Source organism: Marmota flaviventris, chromosome 18 (assembly GCF_047511675.1).
Source record: "Marmota flaviventris isolate mMarFla1 chromosome 18, mMarFla1.hap1, whole genome shotgun sequence".
NCBI lineage: Eukaryota > Metazoa > Chordata > Mammalia > Rodentia > Sciuridae > Marmota > Marmota flaviventris.
The window spans coordinates 12788983-12807686 of NC_092515.1; the positions used below are offsets into that span (position 1 = coordinate 12788983).

General features: G+C 45.5%; 1 protein-coding gene and 1 pseudogene across 1 annotated transcript in view; one reads left to right on the forward strand and one right to left on the reverse strand.

The window, feature by feature from the left end:
* The window catches only part of LOC114079404 (cytochrome P450 2B11-like), a 267418-nt pseudogene that overhangs the window by 36115 nt on the left and 212599 nt on the right, over positions 1 to 18704 (reverse strand).
* The window catches only part of LOC139702745 (cytochrome P450 2B4-like), a 23794-nt gene continuing 5916 nt past the window's right edge, over positions 827 to 18704 (forward strand). Inside the window, exons 1-6 of the mRNA XM_071604808.1 lie at positions 827 to 1035; positions 15655 to 15817; positions 15961 to 16110; positions 17023 to 17183; positions 17545 to 17721; positions 18176 to 18317. Of these exons, the coding sequence (XP_071460909.1) occupies positions 865 to 1035; positions 15655 to 15817; positions 15961 to 16110; positions 17023 to 17183; positions 17545 to 17721; positions 18176 to 18317 (964 nt within the window). The 5' untranslated portion in view covers positions 827 to 864. The remainder of the gene's footprint in view (positions 1036 to 15654; positions 15818 to 15960; positions 16111 to 17022; positions 17184 to 17544; positions 17722 to 18175; positions 18318 to 18704) is intronic.

Consider the following 18704-nt stretch of genomic DNA (forward strand, 5'->3'; position numbering starts at 1 on the left):
ACTGGGAAGTCAGCCAGAGTCAGAGAGGGAGACAGCCTGCACTGGCCGGAAGGACCAGAGACCAAGGGACCAACTGCTCCTCCTACCTGGTGTCTGTCCTGACTCCCTCTGGGTGGTCCTGTATCTCTTGCTCCTCCCTGTTTCTCCATCACTCCCACCTGTGTCTGTCACAGAAGAGGGAGTGAAAGGAAAAACCTGGAGACAGCCACCCCGAACATCTGCAGGCCTTACAGAGACAGGGGCTCAGAGATGCACAAACCCGGCCGGCTCACAGGAACCCACAGGGACGCACATCACCACCAACCCCACGACTCAAACGCAACCGCCTTTTCACATATGAAACCAAACGAATATGTAGAAGTCCTCACACAGGCAAGAACGTCTGCATAACAACACCCAGACTCCTGAACAAAAATGCACACCAGCACCTTCATGTAGAAAACGTCCCTTTGCAGGTCAAAAGCACACCAGCGCCCACACGGTGGCAAGCAGGCAGGGACAATGCATGCCAGCATAAACAAGCAGACAATATCTGTGGACACTGCACACCCAACCACACCCAAGAACACAGAAGAAAAGACACAACACTGCACAGAGCAGCACACACCCCCGTGCACTGTGGTATCACTTTCACAGAATCTCTGCCAATATCTGGGGAGGAGGCAGAGGGGAAGGGAGGGGGCAGGTCGAGGGGCCAAGCAAGCAGGAAGTGTGAGCACCCAGCACCTCTCTGCTACTTCACACTCTTGGACGGTGACGAAGGAGGCGGGGAGCATATGGGGTTGCATAACGGGGTGGGGAGGAGGCTCAGGATAAAAGGTCCAGCTGAGGCTGCAGCTGGTGGACGGCGGTCAGACCAGGACCATGGAGCTCAGTGTCCTCCTGCTCCTTGCTCTGCTCACAGGCCTCTTTCTTCTGCTGGTCAGGGGCCACCCAAAGGCCAGCGGCCACCTCCCACCAGGCCCCCGTCCTCTGCCCTTCTTGGGGAACCTTCTGCAGATGGACAGGAGAGGCTTGCTCAATTCCTTCTTGCGGGTGAGACAGATGGACAGGGCCCTGCGGTGGGCTGGTTGCTACCTCTGTACTTGGGGATCCCTCAGCAGAAAGAGCAAGGCCTCCTTCCAGCTCAGGGGTTGGGTGGGGACAGCTGGTGTGTGAAGGGCCTGAGCCTGAATCTTGATGGAGAGTGGTCAGATGGCCAGAGGCATCCCTGCTCAGCTGGAGCTGTGCGAGGGGCGCTGTCCTCGAGGGGGCGGGTGGCCGTGCAGAGGTGTGTGGATGTGAGCCACAGTGCAGACCTTTGCTGTCCTCCGTCACCCTCGGCTGTGACCTGGGTGCCTGCCTATCCCTGGAAGAGAGGAACAGGGTGGCACCAGTCCAGGGCATATTATTTCTGCCAACAAAAGGGAGCAAAGGCTGGTCTGAGTCAGGGCTGGGACCAGGCGAGGGAGGGGGGCCAGGGAGAGGGTGGGTAGGGAGCGCTTGTTAACATAAACAGCCAGTTGACACTCTCCGTCATTTACCAGGCCCTGTATCAATACTCTGATGCATGCATTTGTGTTTAAATATCTGCTTATTAATAATTAATCGGCATCCATGACCCCACTTTCCAGTGGGGGAGCTGGAACCCTGACAGTAGCTCCCAGCTCCTCTGTCCCTTTCCCCCGCCCTGCAGACCACCCTCCTGAATCTCAGGTCTGTTCTCCCTTTTGTTTTGATATATATATATATTTCTGATCAGTGGCCTATTAGTTAATAACATTTTGTTGTTGTTGTTGTTTGGTGCTGAGGCTGGAACCCAGGGCCTCGTGCATACTAGGCAAGTTCTCTACCAAGCAGCTATACTATACCTCAGCTCCATCTCAGTGCCTTTTTTTTTTTTTTGGTACCGGGGCACTCGACCTCTGAGTCACATCCCCAGCCCTATTTTGGATTTTATTTAGAGACAGGGTCTCACTGAGTTGCTTAGCGCTGGCTTTGAACTCATGATCCTCCTGCCTCAGCCTTCTGAGCCACTGGGATTACAGGTGTGTGTCACCATGCCTGGCTATCTCAGTGCCTTGTGACAAAAACTATTTTTTTTAGTACAATACTTATTTGAGAATAAAAACTATTTGCTTAAGGAGCATATAAATGATGAATGATTATAATTTATGTATGTACATATGTGTTTATCATAGACAGTCAAGTCAAGCATGTGGTTCTTTAGTGACTATTTGACATTGTCCACCAGACCTGAGAGATGCAATGTATCTGAGTCTCAGACTCTCAAGTTATGGGACATTTTGAATTTTTCAGAGGAGTTACACAGAGAGTCTCATGATTAGATAAGACATTGTTTGAGTTGCATCTGTGCTGGGCAGTGCTCATAATCATAGTGTGAGCCGTGACAAGATTTGGGAAGGTGGTTAGAGGCCAAGTTGGTTCAACTTTTGGACAGAAACATCCTCTTCAACTCAATTCACTGAGCTTCCTCTTTTATAAAACGTGCATTATCAGTGCATTATACTTGTACATAATGGTGGGATTCATTTCAACATAATCATACATGATGAAATAATCTTTTCTCTTTCTCAATCCCCAGTGCTTCCTCTCTCCATCCCCTCTTCTCCCCTTTCCCCTCCCTCTACTCTCCTGGTCTTCCATTTATTTATTAATTTATTTTTATTTTGTGCTATACATAAAGGTGAAATTCACTGTGTACGTTCACAGGTGTACATAGCACAACTTTGTTAATTTCATTCCAAGTTACTTCCTTTTCCCATCCATCTTCCCTCCCCCTCAATCTTTTTCCTCTACTCTACAGATCTCAATTCTGTTTTTATGGGTTCTCCCCTGACTCTTATCTTGCTTAAGCTTCTGCACATGAGAGAAAACATTTGACCCTTGATTTTCTGAGTCTGGCTTATTTCACTTAGCATGATGCTCTTCAGTTCCATCAATTTACCAGTAAATGACATAATGTCATCCTTCTTTATGGCTGAGTAGAACTCCATTGTGTACATATACCACATTTTCTTTATTCCTTCATCTGTTGACAGGGATCTGGACAATTCCTTATTTTGGGTATTGTGAATTGTGCTGCTATGAATATTGATATGCCAGTGTCACTATAAGATGCTGATTTTAGTACTTTTGGATAAATACCAAGGAGTGGGATAATTGGGACTTATGGTGGTTCTATTCCTAGTTTTGCGGAATCTCCATTCTTCTTTTGAAAATGGTTGTATTAATTTGCAGTCTCACAACAATGTATGAAAGTACACCCCCGCCCCCAGAAAATCAACCTACATAATTCACCATATAAATGGAATTAAGGAAAAGAATCATGATCATTTCAATAGATACATAAAAGGCTTTTGATAAAACCCAACACTCATTCATGTTAAAATTCTGGAGAAACTAAGGATAGAAAGAACTTACATCACCATTATAATGGCTATTATATGACAAATCCAAAGTCAACATCATACTGAATACAGAAAAACTGGAAGTATTTCCTCTAAAATCAGAAACAAGACAAGGATGTCCACTTTTACCACTTGTATTCAATATAGTTATTGAAACTATAGCCAGAGCAATAAGGCAGGAAAAGGAAATTAAAGGGATACAAATAGGAAGAGAAGAAGTCAAATTATCTCTTTTTTGCTGATGACATGATCCTCTATCTAGAAGACCCCCCAAAAAAACTCCACCAGAAGACTTCTAGAGCTGATAAATAAATTCAGCAAAGTATCAGGATACAAGAGCAACATACCCAAATCAATAGCTTTCCTATACTCCAATGGAACTGCTGAGAAAGAAATCACAAACACTATCCTGTTTACAACATCAGAAACCAAAACAAAATAAAAAGTTGGGAATAAATCTGACCAAGGCAGTGAAAGACTAGAGAACATTGAAGAAAGAAACTGAAGACCTTAGAAGATGGGAAGTGTCCCCCATGTTCTGGTATGGGCAGAATGAATATTGTCAAAATGGTCATACTACCAAAACTGTCATACAGATTCAATGCAACTCCCATGAAAACAGCAATGATATTCTTAAGATAACTAGAAATAGCAGTTCTAAAATTAATTTGGAAGAACAATAGACCCAGAATAAGCCAAAGAAATCTAGAACAAGAGGAGCAATGCTGGAGGCATTGATCTCAAGTTATACTACAGAGTGATAGTAACAAAAACAGCATGGTATTGGCACAAAAACAGACATGGAAATGAATGAAATGGAAAAGAAGACACAGAGTCAAATCCACATAGATACAGCCATCTGATACTTGACCAAGGTGCGAAAAACATACATTAGAGAAAAGATAGACTTTTAAACAAATGGTGCTGAAAAGCTGGATATCCATATGAAAACAAAGGAAGATTTCTGTCTTTTACCCTGCCCCAAATTCAACCCAAAGTGGACCAAAGACCTAGGAATTGGACCAGAAACTTTGCAACTGCTAGAAGAAGACAGAGAATCAACACTCCAACATATTGGCTCCGACACCAACTTCCTTAACAAGACTCCTAAAGTGCAAGAATCAAAAGTGAGAATCAATAAGTGCAACAGCATCCAATGAAAAAGCTTCCGCACAGCAAAGGAAATGATTAAGACAATGAAGAGAGAGCCGACAGAGTGGGGAAAATCCTTTCCAGTCTCTCCTTTGACAGGGGATTAATATCCAGGATATATAAAGAATTCAAAAAACTCAACATCAAAGAAAAAAAGTTCAATCAATCAATAGGCATTTCTCAAAAGAAGAAATACAAGTGGCCAACAGATAAATAAAAAAAATTCAACATTCCTAAGAACCAGGTAAATGCAAATAAAAAACGACATTGAGATTTTCTCTCGCTCTTGTTGGGATGGCAATCATCAAGAACACTGGCTCCCTCTTCAAGGGAGCTTTCTAAGGCCTCAGAGGCTAACTGGGTGCCAACCATCCTTCCACTAGCAGAATTTGCTGCCCCACCCCCAGCTCTTGGTGTCTTACTGCCTCTTTTCCTAATGAGGGTTGGTGAAGATATTGGCAATAAAGATCCTTTACAGATTCTGAAACAAGTCAAACTGACCATCGAATTCCTATTTGCCTAAGATGTGAGTTTAAAAAAAGACGTGGTGGTCAACTTGTCAGAGTGCAGGCAGCGGGGACTTCTTGGGAAGGGATTTCGTATGGAGCGTGGAAGGGGTGGACATTCGCTGATCTCTGAGGCATCTTTTCACTGTAAGATTCTATGATCCTGGGTATCCTGTATATTTTACAAAAGTAGTTCAGACTCTATGTGCTAATCATTTGTTGGAAAGACTAAGTTAGCTTTGTGTCATAATAACCCTGCCATGGTGATGTCTGGGGACAGTGAAGGAGATCACTAGGGGTGAGACAGGTGGAGTAGCCCAGAAACCACTGCCAGCAGCTGCTCTGAGGAGGTATCTGGTTGCCCTTCTACCTGTAACTAATGCAAATAAAGAATGTTTATAAACCTAATTCCACTCTATATTAGGACCAGTTGCAGGTTCAAGGAGATAAGCTGAAGGACCTGCCCTTGAGGAATGGACAGTCTGGTTGGAGATACAGAAAAAAACCCACAAAAATAAATTAGGTAACAGTTAAGTGCTCTCTTGGGTGGTTCTAAATACAAGTGAAGAAACATGAGTTTTAGGATCATTTGAAGGTCCAGAAAGGGTTTATGTAAGAGGTAGGACATGAAGAGAGCCTCAAAATGGATGGAGTAAGGATTAGTGGAGAGAAGAAGCCATTTCTGAGGATCCTGGGGAGAGGTGAGCAAGGAGAAGGCCTGAGTGAATGAGAACAGGACACAGGGAGTGGAGAGGAGGCAGGAATGCAAGGATGGTAGCACGGTAAGGAATTGACTTGTCTGAGCCAAGGGGAGCAGTAAGAAATAATGTGCTCCACCAGACAGGGAAGACAGTCTTTGTCTTATTTCTGTTGCTATCAAAATGCCCAAGTTCAGGTGCTTTATAAAGTAAAGGGGTTTGTTTGACTCAGAGTTTTGGAGGCTGACAGTCTAAGACCAGGCAGTTCCATCTGTTCAGCCTCTGGTGAAGGTATCCTTAGGTGTGTCACAACATGGAAGAGAAGAGGAAAGGGAAGTGGACATGAACAGAAGAGGCCAAACGTGGGGTGGCCTCCTTTTATAACAACGTGGTCACTCAAGAACTAGCTCTCTGCAAGACCAGCATCAATTCCTTCTGAGGATGGTGCCACCGTGAACTATCTGCCACCTTCAATAGTCCAACTCTACAGGTTCTACCATCTTTCCACACTGTCACATGAGGGCCCAAGCCTCCAGGACATGAACCCATCTCACATAAAATAGGTAGGAAGCCAGGGGTAACTACTCCACACAGAAAGTTCCTAGTGCCAAGTGCTGGTGATCTCCAGTGGTGATCCCCGGAAAGAGCCGGTAAGAATCTCCCAGACATGCTGTGGAAATGTGAGGGTGGTGGCCTGATTCATTCACAGAGGATAACAGCCACGTAAGCTTGGAATGCTATAGCTCTTTTCCATGTGGCTTTCCACACCAGCTTGCTGGTAGCCCTGGGGCTTGTGGACATGTCCCTTAGGGTAGTGTCTGGTGGCTGTGATTTTTGGCTTAAGAAGTCCAGAGCTGCTCTGGCAGGCAATTGTGTCTGGGAGGTGGTTTTGTGGGTTTTGGTTCAGCTGTGGGTGTTACTATGATTGACAACTTAAGTATGTATGGGTTTTCCTAGATCTGCAGGGGAGTTTCAGTTCCTTTAGGAAGTCATTCCTGAGGCCCAGATGTGGTCAGATCTCTACCATGCACTTTCATGGTTGCTATGATTATCACTTGCCTCTCCTAATTGGGCCGATGTCCATGGCAATGCTACATTTTCCTTAACCCAAAGCATATGAATGCTATGGTTCAGGTCTGGAATGTTCTCCAAAGACTTACCTGTTGTAGGCTTAATCCTCATTGCAGTAATGTTCAGAGGTGGGGATTTTAGAAAATGATTGACTCATGAGGGCTCTCATTAATGGATTAATCTACTGATGGATTAATAATTTCATGGAATTATTGGCAGGTTGTAGAAATGGTAGGAGGTGGGATCCAGTTGAAGGAGCAGGTCCTGGGGATCATGCTTTTGGATCTATATTTTGTCCTGACCCCCCAAACCTGTGCTTCTTGGCTGTCATGAGCTAAGCATATTTCTCCACCACACCCCTCTGCCACAGTGTTGTGCCTCACTTTAGGCCGAAAGCAATGGAGTTAGTGAATTATGGACTGAAACTATGAGCCAAAATAAATATTTTCTCCCTTAATTCGTTTTTGTCAGGTATTTTGTCTCAGTATCGGAAACTGAATAACACACGATATTGGTGTTGAGAAGAGGGTTGATGCTATGATTACACTTGATCATGTTTTAGAAACTCTTGGAACACGTTTGCAGGAGGAATTTGGAAAATCTTGGCAATGAGGGATAGAGAAGCCTGAGAATGTTGTAAGCAGAGACTAAGGGATATTTCTGGTGCAAGGTCAGAAGACCAGAATGCTGTCAGGAATGAAGGTAGTGAAGACTGTGCTCATGAGGTTTCTGATGGGAGCAAGGATTCTAGTGGGTATTAAACCAGAGGCCATTTGTGTGACATTCTGACAAAAACCTTGTATACATTTTGTCTATGCCCTGAGACTTTGTGTGAAGTTGAATGTAAATTAATCTGGAAAAGGAAATTTCAAGGTAGTACAGCATTCAGGCAGCAACATGTGGACTGCTGGCTGCTTGTGGCTATATTTACTATGCAAATTGAGAGCAAAAAGCAGAGCAGAAAGATTCTGAAAAATCTTTAGTTTGGTTGGAAAAGAAGTCCATATAAAGTTGGGGCCAATGAAAGTGTGGTCGCTTCAAGGATTGGCTGCTCTAAAAAGAAGCCAAGTACATTGCAGCTGAACAATAGAAAAGATGTTTTGAGGGTATCTCAGGAACTGGCCAGACCCCCTCAACCCCCTTTGCAGGCTCAAGGGTGTAAAAGTGTAAACTCCTCTGAAATAGCTTGCTTTGAGCTCCCACAGGGCCACCAGGAAGTTGTTTCCCAGGATCCTTCTCACTGTGTCAACCATCCAGGCATTTAGAGGCCACTATGAAATGGTCCAAGGGGGTCGGGCTACCACTGCTCCTTCTGGTAGCAGAGCAGACCTGGGTGTCATCCACATGGTGCTGGCTTTTTAGGAACGTGGAATGCTAGAGTTATAGGGTCATAGAGGCTTTCCTCTTTCTCAGCACCAATGTTCTGTGTTATTCAGCTAGGAGACCAGGCAGTGTGGGACAGGATCAAAATCCTTGTGGGCAGCTCCTAAGAGGGGACGCTCGAAGCTGGGAGAGTGAAGCCAGCACAGACCCCAGGAATTCGGAGAGGACGGGAATGCAGAATATTTGCTCAGGGAAGCACCTGGCGGTGAGCAGAGACACCCAAGACAGAGGCCATGTGGACTGCCACCAGCAAGGCCATTGGGTGGAGCTCTTTAAACCCTGGGGGTACACCTCCTACCACCATGGGGCCAGAGTACCCAACGTGGAGCTGTAGGAGTTAGTGTTTGCCTGTTGGGGTTCAGTCGTGCTTTGGCCCCAGCCCTCGCTTTCTGGGCCTCCACCCTGACCTCTTGGAATGGCAGTGCTTACCCATGCATGTCCCACCGCTGGGTGTCGGGAGCATGGAACTTGCTTTTTGCTTTTTATAGGGGCTCACAGAGAAGAGTTTGCCTTGAACCTCAGAGTAGCCTTTTGAATTTGGACTTTTGGGAAATGCCAGCACAGTTTAGTCTCTGTGGATTCTTAGAAAGGGACTAAATGCATTTTGCATTGCAAAATGTGCATGAGATTTTGGGGGCCAGGGATAAAATGTTATGATTTCAATCTGGAATGTCCCCCAAAGGTTCAAGCATTGAAGGCCTGATGCTCCATGCAGTCATGTTCAGAGGTGGGATTTTTAGAAAATGATTGGATCACGAGGGCTCCGATCTCATCAATGGATGAATACATTGATAGAATCACATTTTGATGGCATTATTGGCAGGTGGTGGAAAATGCAAGAGGTGGGGCTTAGAAGGGAATGGGTCCTTGGGGACTATAGTTTGTTCCCAACTTCTTTCTCTCTCTGCTTCCTAGATGTTGTGAGTGGAGCAGCATTTTTCTGATACACCCTTCTGCCATGATATCCCACCTTTCCTCAGGCCCAAAGTAGTGAAGCTAGTCAACCATGGATGGAAACCTCTGAAACTAAGAGTCAAAATAAATATTTCCTCCTTTAAATTGTTTTTCTCAGGTGTTTTGTCACAGTGACAAAAAATTGACTAACATATCTGAGCACAGTGCTGCTCATAGTACCTGGAACACAGTAGGTGCTCAGTAAATATGTGTACATGAGTGAGTAAAGGAATAAGTGCATGAAAGCACAGGTCTTCCTTGGCTGGCCTTGCTACAGGAAGGGTTGCCACAGACCCAGTGCCTGCCCCCTTACTGGTTTTTATCACATAGGCAGAGGCCCCGAGTGCATATGATTTCATTTTAATTGCTTTCCATATATCACAGGGGTCCTATGGTGTTCTCCCTGTTGATTTTAGGGCTTACTTGAGACCAGCTGCCCATTTCTTTTGGCTTATTTCTATCTTTTGGAATGCAGATGTCTTCCCTAGGCCTGTCTCACCACTGCAGTTGGAAATCTATAACTTAGTTTGATTTCACAGGCTCATAGCTGGAGGGGAATTTGCCTCAGGGTAAATTGTGCCTTGAGTCTTAAGACTTTGGTGGCTACTAGGACGGGATGAATGTGTTTTAAATGTGGAAGGCACATGAAGTAGTCCCTTGGGGCCAGTGGTGCAAGGCTATGGTCAGAATGTGTCCCTCGATGTTTATGTGATGAAAACTTAGTCCCAAGCCAACCGTGTAGAGAGGTGGGGCATCTAAGGTGACTGGGCCTGATGGCTCTGCTTCTAAGGTCAAAGTGGACAGGCATCTGGCAGGGCCTAGTTGTGTGTCATCTCTAGCAGAAGCCACAAGAGAGGTGGCTGAACTCACTTCTATAGCAAACCCACTCTTATGATAATGACATTAATCCACTCACGAAGCAAGGCTTGACCCATGGTTGAAAACCAAAATAACCCAGGCTGTGCACACACAATTTGTATAATACCCTGAGGATTCACAGAGCCCCTAAAGCACTGTCACGGACCCTCCCAGGATCTTCTAGGTTTCCACGATCCTCCACCTGAATGGGAAGGAGAGCGCGGCCATGTGTGTCATGATCTGAAGGACTGGGGGAGGTGCTGCTGTTCCTTCTCCATCCCCCAATAAGCCCCCAAATCCTCCTGGAGTCAGAGAGATGTAGATTTGTGTCAAAAGTTCAACTCTTCTAGAATCTTCTATAAAATGAGATAGTACCTATAGAAACATGTGACTCTCACGGTTGGTAGGCAGGCCAAATGGGACGCTGCCTAGAGGTGGCGTCTAATAATAATAATTATTATTCAGTTAGTGAGTAAACGGATGAGTGGGTCAAAGTGGGTCCTTTACTCATGTACACATATTTACCGAGCACCTACTTTGACCCACTCATCCGTTTACTCACTAACTGAATAATAATCCACTGGCCAACTTCATTCCACAGTTGCTCCACTGTCCTGTCCCTCCTCCCTCCTCCTTGATCCCCTTCCTCTGCTCTATAATTCTTCCTTCTATTTTCATGAGATCCCCCTTTTATTGTTTATTTTTCTCTAATTTCTGCATATAAAACATTTTTTGACCCTTAACTTTCTGAATCTGGCTTCTTTCATTTAGCATGACGCTCTCCAGTTCCACCTATTTACCAGCAAATGACATATTATTCTTCTTTACGGACGAGTAACATTCCATATATGTATGTGTATCTATAGATGTATATCTATCTCCCATTTTCTTTAAAATTATTTTCTGCTGAGGGACACTAAGGCTGTTTCCATAACTTGGCTGTTGTGAATTGCATTTCTATAAATGTTGGAGTGCGTGTATCACTATAGCATGCTGATTTTAGAGTTTTTTTTTTTTTTTGGATAAATAACAAAGAATGGGCTAGCTCGGTCATATATTGGTTATAATCCTAGTCTTTTGAGGAACCTTTATATTGGTTTCCAAAGTGGTTGAACTAATTATGGTTCCATCAGCAATGTGTAAGTGTAGCTTTTCCCCCAAATTCTCATCAGCAATTATCATTATTTCTATTCTTGACGACTGCTGTTCTAACAGGGGTGAGATGAAAGTTTAACACAGTTTTGATTTGCATCTCCCTGATTCCTAAGGATGTTGAACATTTTTTTTCATATATTTGTAGGCCATTTGTATTTGTTCTTTTGAGAAGTGTCCATTCAGATCATTTGCCCATTTACTGAGTGGGTAATAATTTTTTTTTTTTTTGGTGTTAAGCTTTTTGAGTTCTTTATATATTCTGGTTGGAAGACTGGATGGGAAAGATTCCCCCCCCCCCCCCCAATTCTGTAGGTTCTCTCTGCCATTCTTAACTATTTCTTTTGTGGTACAGAAAATTTTTAATTTAAGGCCATCCCATTGATTGATTTTTTTGGTTTTATTTCTTGAGCTCTTAGGAATCTATTTATTTATTTATTTTGGCCGGGGACTTTTTTATTTTTCACTAGAGCATTATAATTATACATAGTATTTGGGTTCATTTTGACAAAATCATACATGCAAGAATTTTTAAAAAGTTTTAGTTGTAGTTGGACACAATACTTTATTTTTATTTAATTATTTTTATGCGGTGCTGAGGATTCAACCCAATGCCTCACAGGTGCTAGGCAAATGCTCTGCCACTGAGCCACTACCCCAGCCCAATGCAAGGAATTTGATTTCAATCCCCATCCCCGCCTCTTTCCTCCCCTCCTCCCTCCTGTACATAAAGGTGAAATTTCCTTGAATTGAAGGATTATTTGAAGCCATCTCTTCCCCTGAAGTCCATTCTGTCATTTTAAATTTCGCCATTGATGGTGCTTTTTTTTTTTTTTTTTTTGTAGTTGAATATTAACTCCATAAGATCCCTGTTAGATTGAGCCAGTTTGGGGGTTGGGTTGTGGTAAAGACATGTCAGGGGGCTGGGGATGTGGCTCAAGCGGTAGTGTGCTCACCTGGCAATGCGCGGGGCGCTGGGTTCGATCCTCAGCACCACATAAAGATAAAATAAACATATTGTGTCCACCTAAAACTAAAAAAATAAACATTAAAAAAAGAAGTCATGTCAGTACCCATTAACCTGGCACAGATGGGAGCCTCTGAGGAACAAGCTGTCTCCTTGGAAGGCAGTGACACAAGAAGGCATTGTATTAAAGATTGGGAATAATTAAGAAAACATGGAACCTAAAGCATTTTTTTTTTTTTTCCTGGAAGAGCAGGTTCTTGTAGGGCCTTATAAAGACAGTGTGCTTCTGGGCCCAGGTGCAGTGGTTATATATACATATATATATATATTTAGTTGTAGATGAACACACAATATCTTTATTTATTTTTTATGTGGTGGCTCAGGATCAAACCCGGTGCCTTACACATGCAAGGCAAGTGCTTTACCACTGAGCTGCAGCCCCAGCCCAGGTGCAGCATTTTTAAGGAGTCTTATTAAGGGAATTGGTGCTTGCACCCATATGCTGGAGTGTTGACCCTGTGTTTTTTTTTCTAGCAATTTCAAGATTTCTGGTCTAATTCCTAGGGCCTTTGATCCACTTTGAGCTCATTTTTATGCAGGGTGAGATAGAGATATGGTTTCATTCTTCCACATAATGGATATCCTGTTTCCCCAGCACCCTTTGTTCAAAAGACTTTTTTCCAAGGCTCATGTTTGGGAATCTTTGTCAAGGACCCCATGACTGTATGCTGTGTGAATGAATGAATGTATCACAATGAAGTCCACTTTTATGTATAAGGAACCAATTAAAAAACAAAAAACAGAAGGAAGACTAGTAGAGGAAGAGAATCGGGGGACGGAGAGGGGAAGGGATAGGGAAAATACTGGGGATGGAAATGGAGCAAATTATGTTTATAAATAAGGAAATCCTATTGTCTGAGGTGTCCATCACTGGGGGACATTATGTTAAGAGAAATAAGTGGGGCACAGAAGGACAAATACTGCATGATCACACTTATGGTAAGTGGATTGTACAAGTGTCACACTCATCCAAATAAAGGGTAGACTGCACACTACCAGAGGCTGGGGGAACTGGGGAGATGTTGGTCAGAGGATACAAATTTCAGTTAGGCAGGAAGAATAAGTTCCAGAGACCTTCTGTTCTTCCTGGAGACTACAGTTACTAACAATATATTGCATGGGTAAAAGTTGCTATGAGAGGTGATTTTTATGGGTTCCCACCATGACAAAGTGATAAGTGTGTGAGGTAATAATGAGCTTGATTTAGCCATTTCACAATGTATTCAGATGTCAACACATTATGCTGCATGTACAACTTCACTTGTCAATTAAAAGATAAATTAAAAATATATATGTAAAAAAATTCACAGGGCACCTTGTGTGTGCTGAGGGATATTCCAGGCATGGATGATGTGGCATCTTAAACAGGAACACAAGGTCGCTATGCTCCTGGACATCCCACAGGGAGAGACATATTAACCAAAAAAATAGGGTGAAGTTAGGTAGATGAGCAATGATTGACATAAAGCAGTGTGATATTTTAGAAAGTGCTGGGAGATTATTTTAGATGCATGGTCAGGAAATAGACATGGTCCTGCTTTGTTTCTGGTATAGACCCTGAAAGAAGCAGAGGGAGGTATGGCACCAGGGGGAGCAGGTGGTGTTCAAAGAACCTGAACAGGAATGAGCTCAGGGGACAGCACAGAGGTTGATTAGGGCGAGCAAGGGGCAAGGGGAAGAAGTCAGATAATGGGGGGGACCACAGGGTTTGCGGCTGAGTGGACCAGGATGGAGACTGTGGTGTCATTCTCAGTGGCATGGGGACATTGGAGGGCTTGAAGAGGGTCAGGGATATTAACTAAATGACACTTAAATAGCATTGCTGTGGCTTGGAGAATGGCGAAACCGTATCAAGGGGCATAAGAGTAGAAGCAGAGAAGTCAGTGGGGGGGCTTTGTACAGATCAATGCAAGATGTTTTTAAAGTAAACTTAACAATTTCTATTTTACTTTATTTATTTATTTTTTGGTACTGGGGATCGAACCCAGGGGCACTTAACCACTGGGCCACATCCCCAGCCCTTTATATATTTTATTTTGAAATAAGGTCTTGCTAGGTCACTTAGGGCCCCACTAAGCTACTGAGGCTGTCTTTGAACTTGCAATCCTCCTGCCTCAGCCTCCTGAGTCCCTGGGATTATAGATGTGTGCTAACATGCCTGGCCATTTTTATGATTCTTTGAGTCAAGTTTTTTCTTAATGTTTAACTCATCCTAAAATGTGCACAACTTTATGAATTTCTACAAACAGCACACTTATATCATTGACATACAGATCAAGTAAAAACAGGGCTGGTCCCCAGAAAACCTTCTTCTTGTCCCCTTCCAGTCACTACCCTTCCACTTATTCTGACACTCTGGGTTGGTTTTCTTTGTGTCTTTGAACTTCATGTAAATAGATGTAAGTGTAAAATCACTTTTTCTTTTGTGACTGGCTGCTTCCATTCAACGTGTCTGTGAGTTTTCCAAAGTTATTGGTTGTAGCTGTAGTTTGTTCTTTGTCAATGCTGCATAATGTTCAATTGTTGGAAATTGTCATTGGATTTATTCTATATCTACACTGATAAACATTGTGTCAAGCAATCTTCTATGAATGTTGTGGTTGATATTTTTGATGAACACGTTTGCTGGGCAAGTATTGAGGGATGAAGTTGCAGAGTAGGCATGTGATCAACTTTAATAAACAAAGTTTTCCTCCATAGCTGAATTTTCTTCATCTACAGGTCCATTAAATTGTGGATTGAAAATACTTGAAAAAAGTTGTGTTCATTTTGAATATGTAATGACATTTTCTCTTGATGTTATTCCCTAAGCAATACAACCTATTTATAGGAACACATTTGCATTCCATTAGGTATATGTCATCTAGAGATGACTTAAGTATACAGAAGGATGAATATATACACAAGTATTATGCCATTGTATATTAGGGACTTGAACATCTCAGGGTTTTGGTATTTCTCAGAGGTCCTGGGACCAATTCCCATAGACGCCAAGGGGGTAACGACACAGCCTAGCAATTTCCCAAGCTGTACAGATATGATGGCTTTTACCATTTCATGAGCATCATTAGAAGACCCTTCACATCTGCCAAGTGAGTGGGTCAGAGTCATCCTCTTAGGAAATGGTCAGGAGGCAGAAAGCAGTTGGGTCACAGAAAGATTCTTTGAGAGGCGCAGGAGATGTGGCCAGACTCAAGGGCACAGGCAGGATGGCATTAGAAATACTGAAGCATGTGGATGCTTAGGGCCCAACCAATCAGAGTGGACCTGCCTGGACTGTGCATTGACCCTTTAGTGGCTAGAACCTGAGAAGGGGGCTGGCGGCTGAGGGAGGAGGGTCTTGTGGGAGACACCTCTGGACCAATCTGCATCAAAGCATTTCATGGTTAACAACGGAGGTGTGCACGGACTAACATCAACCCTGGTGTGGATGTGCTTGGCAGCTTCGAGAGAAATATGGCGATGTGTTCACGGTGTACCTGGGACCAAGGCCTGTGGTCATGCTGTGTGGGACAGAGGCCATACGGGAGGCCCTGGTGGACCAAGCTGAGGATTTCTCTGGCCGGGGGAAAATATCTATGGTTGATCCAATCTTCCAGGGATACGGTGAGGACAGAAGTCTCTGGGATGGGGTGGGATGGAAGATGGGACCTGGGAAAGGGGAGTCTGAAAAGGGAGGACAAGGGGTGGGGACAGAGCCAGACTCCTTCCAACTTCCTCTGCAACCCATGCCTCTCCTACACCCCCAGGTGTGATCTTTGCCAATGGAGAACGTTGGAAAACCCTTCGGAGATTCTCTCTGGCCACCATGAGGGACTTCGGGATGGGAAAGCGGAGCATTGAGGAACGGATTCAGGAGGAGGCTCAGTGTCTGGTGGAGGAGCTGAGGAAATCCAAGGGTGAGGCCCAGGGATGCACAGGAAAGAAAGACAGTGGACCAGAGAGGGATGTGGGGTGCACAGCAACAGAAAGACAGAGAGGTATGCATGCACAAAAAGAGAGTAATGATGGAGAAACAGAAAGAGAGAGAGAGAGAGAGAGAGAGAGAGAGAGAGAGACTGAGAGACAGGAAAAAAACAAAGCAGAGAGAGAAACCGAGTCAGAAAATTAGAAGGATGGACAGACAAACCTCAGAGAAAAGTCTGCAGAGGAATGAGAGAAAACAGGTGAGACTCAAAGAGAGGGGTAGCACTCATCTGAGGTTCCTGGGCTCCCAGCCCCCTCCCTCCCAGTCTCAGAGACCAGGACTGCACCTGCCAAGCACAGGCCTCAGTGAGCAAGTGAAGAATGATTCAAGCAAGACCAGAGAGCCCTCGGGGTAGAGAGAAGAGACTACCTGGGTGTGGGAGTGAGGGGTGCCGCCATTGGGGCTTCTAAATCTGCACAAGGCATTGATGGAGCTCGGCTCTGCAGCCCTGCCTCAAGGACTTGATTCTAGGAGGTCACACAGTCAGAGGTGGGCCCCAGAAGAGAGGCAGGGGAGTGGCCAACAGCACTGGCTGAATTCTGGGTCTGAATTCTGCCCTTGTAATGAGAAACTACCGTGAATAAATTATTGAACCTGTCTGTCCATCTACAGTGTGTGGGTGATATAATAGAATTGTATTTTTTACTATGTTCTCGTGAAAACTAAATATGCAAAGGGCTTGGAATAAGGCCTGATACAGGCTGGGCTAGCAAGTGGGCGCTGTATGGATATTCTTACCTTTTATTACTGAGCAGCGGTGGACAATCCCAGAGAGACGGGCAGCAGCCAATTGTCCCCAGGCTCTGGAATCTGTGACCTGTGACCTGCCCCTTTCTCCTCCTAGGGGCCCTCGTGGACCCCACCTTCCTCTTCCAGTCCATCACGGCCAACATCATCTGCTCCATCGTCTTTGGAGAACGCTTCGACTATAAAGACCGAGAGTTCCTGCGGCTGCTGGACATGTTCTACCAGTCATTCGCGCTGATCAGCTCCTTCTCCGGCCAGGTCTGGGAAAGGAAGGTGGCTGGGGGTGAGGGGAACAGTTAGGGTCGTGGGAAAGGATGATCTGCGTTTGGGGAACAGAAGTGCACCTAGAGTTGGAAGAAATGTAGATGCCACATGGAGGGCCAGGGATGTGAGTTGTGGAGAGAGGGAGAGACGGTGAGCAGGGATCAGAAACAGAGTCCCAGAGAGACTAAGAAGAGGAGGGCTTGGGAGAAAGAAGAGAGGAAAAGAGAGTAGGCAGAATAAGACAAAGGTGGCGGGGGAGAGAGATTCGCCCTAGAGGTGTTGGGCCCCTGTGTCTATTCCCCCCACCTGCTAGCTCAGTCCCTGGGGAGACCTCACTGCCCCTTCCTTCTTGCAGGTGTTTGAATTATTCTCCGACGTCCTGAAGCACTTTCCCGGCACCCACAGGCAAGTCTACGAGAACCTGCAGCAGGTCCTCACCTTCATCGGCCACAGTGTGGAGAAGCACCGAGCAACCCTGGACCCCAGCGCCCCCAGAGACTTCATCGACGCCTACCTGCTCCGCATGGACAAAGTGAGGCCTGGGGCGGGGAGGTGGGGGGAAAGAGGGAGGTTGGAGGAAGGAGTAGGCAGGGGGGAGGGGCGGGAAGGACGGAGGAGGGGGAGGAGCTGGGGGGGGAGAGGAAGACCAGGGAAAGGAGGAGGGGACTGACATGAGAGGGAGAGGGGAAGGGGCGCTGGGTGATGGGGACACACAAGGACCAAAAGAAACAGGAGAAAAGACCCTTAGAGGCAGGAAGGGACTGGGGACAAAAACCAGAAACAAGCCAAAGAGACAGAGAGACACCAAGCCAGGCAGAGCCATGAGGAGGAGGAGAGAGAGAGACTCGGGGTTGGCCCTGCTGAGACCCAGGGACCCCGGGGGGGGGGGGGGACCCAGAGACAGAGGGAGGGGCCTGGGGGGCAGGCGCGTCCCCAGTGGGCTCCAGGCCCTGACCTGCCCTCCCTCTCCTCACCTCTGGGCCCAGGAGAAGTCCAACCCGCAGAGCGAGTTCCACCACAAGAACCTCGCCATTACCTTGCTGTCCCTCTTCTTCGCGGGCACCGAGACCACCAGCACCACTCTGCGCTACGGCTTCCTGCTCATGCTCAAGTACCCTCACGTGGCAGGTGGGCCCGGGAGAGCGCGTGGGGAGGGTCCTCTGGTCCCCTCCTGGCTGCAGTCCTCCATGGATGAGAGGCACCCTGACCTCTGTTTCAGGAGCTGGGCAGACTCAGGAGGTCTCCCGCTGAGCCCGTGCTGTGGGCCAGTGGTGAACGTAGAATCTGATGACTTGTTCTTCCAAGGTTTTCTGGGATCCTTCATTTATTTATCCAACCTTTTATTGATTCACATACATTGAGACTCCCTGATTCTTTCATCAATGATTCATCCAAGGACATTCACATTCCTTTACTTATGAGTGAGTTGACCTTCAGACAATGATAGTTGAGTGAACTGTTGTCATTGATTCATGGCTCACTCATTGGCATGGATCCACCCATCCTTCCCTGAAC